We start from the raw sequence: 7492 nt of genomic DNA on the forward strand, positions 1-7492 counted from the left end.
GTCCCTTCCTGGTGGTGCAGGAGGTTAAAGCACAACACTATGAAGCTATCTGCAGCCACTGTAGCATGGGTTCTATACTGGGCCAGGGAGGTGACCCATATGGCTCAGCAGACCTCTCCTGTAACACCCGCTGCTCCCCTCAGTGGTGTACTTTGTCAATCTGCCTATTCTGTTCACCACTCTGTCTCTGGTAAATCCTCTTGTACTCTGTACTTTTGGCCTGTACCCCAGTTCTTGTATGCATAAGTAAATAAATAAATCTTTAAACAAAAACAGTTCAGCCAAGTCAATAAAAACAAATAGCAAACAATGATAAAAACAAGCCCAGATGGAGGTAGTAAACATGCAGAGTTGCTATGATATATTATCTAAAATGTACAGTTTTCAACAAAACAGTGCAAGACTATGCAAATAAACAAAGTGTGCCCCATATACAGGAAAAGGGTAGGCAACAGAAGCTTCCTGTGAGAGGGCCCATGTATTAAGTTTAACAAAGACTTCACAGAAGCCATTATAAATACATTTAAAGAATAAAAGGAAACCATGCTTAAAGAAGTAATGGGGTCTATAATTATAATTCTCATAAAATAAAGTATGTTAATAGAGAAATTACAAAAAGAACCAAATGGAAGTTCAAAAGTACAATAGCCAAAATTCACAAAAGGCTGAATAGCAGGATTTGAATGAATAGACAGGAAAATCCATGAATTTCAACATTGATTGATAGAGATTATGAAAGTAAAGAAAAAAAGAGAAAACAGTAGAAATGGGATATTTGTGAGCATTTTTACAAGTAGGACTAGAAAAGAGGACAAAATGAGAGGAACAGAAAAATTTTAAGGAAGTGATGTCTGAAATGACACAGTAAATAAAATGAATGAAATGGGATAAAAATTGGAACAACAAAGTCAAAACATCAGATGTAATGACATTTTAAAAATATCACCATATGCTAATCATCACAGATTGAGCAAATCCTCATCTCTTATAAAAGGGATCTCAGAGATGTCTCTCCACCATGCAAGACACGACAACAGACACTACAACTAGTGGGTGAAATTTATTAAGATGGGATATTTCACAGTCTGAAAGTATCTCCTCACAAAACACTAACTCTACACTGAAAAATCTAAGCTATATCATTTTACTATGTAATAAAAATTAACTTTCCTAATAATGGTATAAACAACATATTCTGATATATGCTGAGAATACATCACTTTTGTGGTTTTCTTGTCAAATTTATATAAACTGAATCAAATCATGAGGAGTCAATCACAAATCTGAACCAAGGCAGTCTACATTGTAATTGCCGTATATGCTTCAAAAATTTCATGGACGGGCCCTCCTTGGTGGCTCAGCGGGTTAAAACACACCACTATGAAGCTAAAGCCACTTCCTCATGAGTTCGATCCCCGCCTGCCCCAGGAGGTGATCCACATGGCATGGCAGACCTCTCCTGACCCACCCGCTGCTCTCCTCAGTAGTGTACTTTGATGATCTGCTTCTTCTGCTCCCCACTCTGTCTTGGGTGAATCCTCTCACTGGCCCTGCACCTCTGGCCTGTACCCCAGTTCTGTATGTACAAATAAATAAATCTTTAAAAAAATTTTTTTCATGGACAAAGAAAGATGAGGTATTGCTCCAGACTAAAGGAGACGACAGAACATGGCAAATAAATAAATAAATGCATTGTTACCTTGTACTAGACAAGAAAAGGAAAGGACAAGAAAAGGAATAAGTTTTTGTTGTTATTTTACAAAGGACAATATTAGGACAACCAACAAAATTTGAGTGGAATCTAGTGATTCAATGTTAATTTCCTAATATTGCTATGCACGTTGTGGTTATGTAGGAGACTATCCTTGTTTTTAGGAACTACAGACTGAAGGATTTAGGAAAAATGGGCATCGTATCTGCAATTTACTCAAACATGGTTAAGAATAAAAATGCATGTGTGTGAAAAAATGTTTAAAGAAAATGGGAGAGAATAAAAGGCAAAAACAGCAAAACTTAAAAATTAAGGGATCCTGATAAAGAATATGTAAGAATTTTTTGGGGAAGTAAACATTCTTTTAAAATGAACAATGATGTAATTATATATATATACATATATATATGACAATAATGTAAACATGTATCACTGAAGTGTGCACTTAAAATGCCTAAATTGATATTTTGTATTATGTATATTTTACCTCCATAAAATAATTATACCCCTCCAAAAAAAGGATTCTTTTGTACCATCTTGTAATTTTTTTCTAGGTTTTGTATTTTTTTAATATTTTACTTTTACATCATTTTGTGCCTTTTCCCATCTCAGTTGTAATCACTGTGGGCTTCCCATCACGAATTCACTGTGTGCCATCACTGTGTGCCATAGTCCAGTGCACTTCCTCCCACCCCCCATTTTTTATCCCATTCCCCACTCCACTCCCATAAAAGGTCTCTGGTATATAGTTGTTTATTATTATTATTCCACCCCTACCCCCATCCTTTATGCTCCTGCGATGAGTGACACCATCCTGTGGTTTTCTTTTTCTTTATGGTTTATTTCTATTTTTTAAAAAAGATTTATTTATTTATGCATACAAGAAAGGGTGTATAGGACAGAGGTGCAGGAAGGTGAGACAGGAAACATTTGTTGCACCATGTGGGGTTAGCTCCTTAGCTGAGGATCAACTGGTGCTGCAGTGGTTGTGAATGGCTTCATATTGCTGAGAGTTAACTTTTTGCACGACACTAGGGAGGTCCCCTTTTTCTAAGTTTTAAAATATTTCAAGCCCTCCCTGGTGGCGCAGCGGGTTAAAGCACAGCACTGAGAATCTAAAGCCGCTTCCGCATGAGTTCGATTCCCGCCTGCCCCGGAGGTGACCACATGGTGTGGCAGACCTCTTCTGACCGGCCCACTGCTCCCCTCAGCAGTGTACTTCGTCGATCTGCCTGTTCTGCTCCCCACTCTGTTTCTGGTGAAGCCTCTCGCTTCCCCTGAGCCTCTGGCCTGTACCCCAGTTCGTATGCACAAATAAATAAATCTTTAAAAAAAGAAAATATTTCAAATCTCTAGATTCTGATCCACAGGTTAATCACATCCAATGCCCAAAAGTTATCTCACTTCTGCCTGTGAATGTAGACTTTTAATTCTTTAAGTAATAATGCTTTTAAAAGACATGACTTTCATTATCTGAAGAGAGATAGCTATAATCCTCTCTTCTTGTTCTTAGTGAGACAAGCCCTATCTTTAAAATATCTGAGAAGTTTGATAATCACATAGTAATTTTAAAAAGATCACACAAACACACAATTTCTTTTTTCTAACTTAAAGATCAACACAGACATGAAACCTATGACTGTTAATGAAATATAGTTCTTAAAAGACATTAAAAAACAAACACTGGGTCCTCCCTGGTTGCATAAGGGGTTAAGTCTCAGCACTATGAAGCTATTGGCAACCACTGCAGCAGGAGTTTGATCCCCAGCCAGAGAGGTGACCCACATGATGCAGCAGACTTCTCCTGACCCACCCACTACTCCCCTCAGCAGTGTATTTCAATAGATCTGCCTGTTCTGCTCTTTACTCTGTCTATGGTGAATTACCAACTGATGGAAAAATTGATAAAAGTTCACAAAATGGCAAACCTCAATAGGCCTCTTTAGTAACTTAGTTGTTATCTTGTGTAGGTGTGCACTGCCATAGGTATATTATTTTTTAGTATTTAACATTCAAATTAACATTTATAAGTTTAAAACCTGGAGAAACAATGTAAACATACAACTAATGTTAAACTGTAATATTGAAATCGACCAAGTATCACTAAAGTAAATTTAAAATAAAATGAGCTAGATGAGTTTATTTTAGCACTACTGCCATTATGAACTGAAAATCTGTACCATCCCAAATTCATATTTTGAAAGTCTAACCTCCAATCTGATGGCATTAGTTAGAGGAGCTTTGGAGCTAACTTGGGCATATGGGTCGGCCTGCATGAATGGGATTATCACCCTTATCAAAGATATTCCAGAGGGAGATCTCCCAAATATGAGTATACAATTAGAAGCTAGCTACCTGCAAACTAAGAGAGATTGTTACCAGAGACTGGATCTTCTGATTACGTGAATTGGAACTTTCCAGCTTCCAGAGTTGTGTTAGCACAAACTTATAGAGTACTATCTAGTGTTATAAGCAGAATAAACTTACATATGTTAACTGTAGATGCACAGAAAAAAAGTGGAAGAATTTATACCAATCTTGTCAAAAGGAATTATGTATTGATTATAACTGAGATACTTTCAACTTTTACTTTTGTATTCTTTCTTTTTAAATCAAAAAGCTTGTATTCTGAATCAAAAAATCAAGGGAAATATCTGAGACTCACATATATAGCAATGAGTTGACCCACAAAAAGATGATGTTATAAAACACTATTTCTTGGAAAAAATAAAAATCCTCATTATTACCTTGGTTTCTCATTGGAATGGTCAGCAAAGCAAGGTATGGCAACAATTGAGTTTGGAGGCATAAAGCTGGTAAGCAGAAGTCAGAAAAAAGTGCTTTTGCTGCCAGGCAATTTTCCCGATACTGTATAGAAGAGAAAAACAAAAAAAGATAATGAAAAATAAAATTAAAAAATCTGGGTATGTATTGCAAAGCAAACTAAGTTTACTGTATTAAAAAATACATAGGTTCATAAATTACAAATACACTTTGAAGACTTTAGTCCTTCATAACACAACTATCTTACAACTGATGTAACAGTAAGAATTTTATAGATTTAAAATACAAGGTACAAAAAAGTTTAAAAATTAAAAAAGGGGAGTTGGGTAAACTGGGTAAAAGCAACAATTTTATTTTGACCTGACTTTTGGTGGTGAATGTGGTACATACACATGTTGATTTTCAAGAAGCAGAGCTAAAACTTTAATATAGTGTTACTTTAACAAAAGTTAAGTATTAAAAAAAAAAAGTAAACATGAGGCTGTTCCTCAAAGATATCCCACTCCAGGGAATGAACACTCAATATGAACTTTTTTTTTTTAGCTAAACAAATGGTATCCTGCCCTCTTTCCATCTTCTAAATTCAAAACAAGAGGCAATGGTGGTATAGCTGTCTTCCAAATTCAAAACAATAAAATAATTCAGTTAATAAAAAGAATCTCTAAGTGACTGCTTATGAGCATATACACATCATAAATTATGTGAGATACTTTCTCAATGAAAGAATTTCAGTTAGCACAAGTGATATGTTAGGCTGAAGAAAAGTGAAATTTCTGCCTTCAGGGAACTAACAGCTTCCTTTTGATGGAAACTACCATGTTCCAGTAATTTATCCAAATGACCAACACAAAAGGAAGGAGGAACAGCATCACTATACCTTCTCTAGGCCTTTTAGAAAACATGGAGCTATTCATTTGGCCACACACACATGCAAATCCACAAGAAAGATGATACTGTAGACATTAAGGGGATGGACACTGTTCATAAAGGAATGTCTCACAATATTACCATAGCAAAACCTGAAGTCATGTCATTCAGCACGCAGTTGTAAACAAAAGGCAAGATTCTTGCCAAAAGAATTAATGTTTATATTGAGTATACTTAGCACTCTAAGAGTTGAGATAGCTTTCTGAAATGTGAAGAGATAAAAAGGAAGCCAAAGAAAGACAATGTCCTTGGTTGTTTAACTCAAGTGCCAGTCTATTCTATCCAAAGAAGCTAATTTGTGAGAACCAGTGGAAAGGAGCCTGAGCTGCTGGAACCCATGCCCTATGAATTCATGGCATGATAGGTGTGGAAGAAAAAAAAGTTCTAAACAATAAAAAGGTGGCACAAAGAGTAAAACAAGTCAATAAAGGACATGTATTGTTTTAAAGCCACTATTTCCCAAGAAATCTGTTGGAAAAAATGTGTTAGGTCATCGACTACAGGCTCATATTTAGTCATATGATTTTAAAATTGAAGATATTTTCACATTTCTAATGCAGAGGTCACAAATTTACAGGCAACAGGGGCCAGGCAGACAATACAGATCAATGCAGAAAGGCCCTCCCTGGTGGCACAACAGGTTAAAGCATAGCACTGCAAAGTTAGCCACAGCCACTTCAGCACCAGTTCCATCCCTGGTCAGGGAGGTGACCCAGATGACATGGCAGACCTGTCTTGACTGCTGTTCCCCTCAGCAAACCACTTCGCTGATCTGACAGTTCTGCTCCCCACTGTGTCTCTGGTGAATCCTCTCACCGCCCCTGCACCTCTAGCCTGTACCCTAGTTCTGTATGCATAAATAAATACATTTTTAAAATAATAAATAAATAAATAAATGAAGAACAGCTGGGGACATTCCCGCTACCATCTTCAAGGGATAGATTATACTTGCCATGAACAAACTGTTGCCATGTAAAAATATGTACCAGTATTGATTTATTTTTCATTTTTCCAGGAGAGTCCAGAAATTCTAAAGCCAGAAATCTACATCTGAATTTTATTTCTGGCAATTTATTAAAAAAAAAAGATCTGTGTGTTGTGTTTAACTTTGTGGACTCTTAACTTTTTGAAACCTAATTAATCCTTTACGCTTATAGCATTGTAAAATTAAGTATGCAATACGTGAATTAACAAGTTTATTTTTCACTAAAACTAAAATACAATTAGATTTTTATTTCAATAGCAACTAATAAATAAAACAGTATGTGCTTTCAAATTTTTAATGCTTTTATCATCCCCTTGAAAACTACTAGGCATTCAAGAAGATTGTCTTTTTTGTTTTATCATTATTCTAGAAAATTGTGGGACTTAGCAATTACATTTTTTTTTATTAAGAATGAAATACTTTTCTAACTTAAATGGCTTTATTGAGATATAATTTATATAACATTCACCTACTGAAAGTATACAATTTTTCTTTTTTTTACCTTTTTACTTATTAGAAACCACTGGGGCTTGTGCAGGGGACGAAAACTTGATCCTCCTCCTTGAGAATGAGCAAATCCTCGGACTTTGTTGGAATGTATCACACCTCTTGTAGCTATAGATGTACTATATTCCCTGAGTAAAGAGCGTGTCTAATAAAGAAGATGTGAAATACATAAAATAAGATACTTGTGAAACAGTACTATTGGTACACCAGCAGCAAAAAAAGACTCATCATGTTTAAATAATTACTGTATGTCCACTTTTTCACCTTCATAGCCCTAAAAATAAGTCACAAAATCATCCAACTCAAGGGACTCCCTGGTGGCACAAGGGGTTAAGTCTCAGCACTATGAAGCTATCAGCAGCCACTGGCCCACATGGTGTAGCAAACCTTCCCTGTCTCCGTTGCTGCGTCCCTCAACAGTACATTTTAGCAGATCTCCCTCTTCTGCTCCCCACTCTGTCTCTAATGAATCCTCACACCCTTAACACCCCAGTTCTTGCATGCATAATAAAAAAAACTATTCAACTGAGACAAGCCAATCAAATCAAGTCAAATTAAACATGTCTAAACCTTGACTG

General features: G+C 36.1%; 1 protein-coding gene across 1 annotated transcript in view; it reads right to left on the reverse strand.

Moving 5' to 3' along the window:
- Positions 1 to 7492, reverse strand: part of RAD17 (RAD17 homolog (S. pombe)) — a 31058-nt gene that overhangs the window by 5777 nt on the left and 17789 nt on the right. The window contains exons 14-15 of the mRNA XM_012721769.1: positions 6910 to 7059; positions 4459 to 4579 (exon numbers count right to left, since the gene is read on the reverse strand). Of these exons, the coding sequence (XP_012577223.1) occupies positions 4459 to 4579; positions 6910 to 7059 (271 nt within the window). The remainder of the gene's footprint in view (positions 1 to 4458; positions 4580 to 6909; positions 7060 to 7492) is intronic.

Source organism: Condylura cristata, unplaced genomic scaffold (assembly GCF_000260355.1).
Source record: "Condylura cristata isolate star-nosed mole 26May11 unplaced genomic scaffold, ConCri1.0 scaffold00007, whole genome shotgun sequence".
NCBI classification, from domain to species: Eukaryota; Metazoa; Chordata; class Mammalia; order Eulipotyphla; family Talpidae; genus Condylura; species Condylura cristata.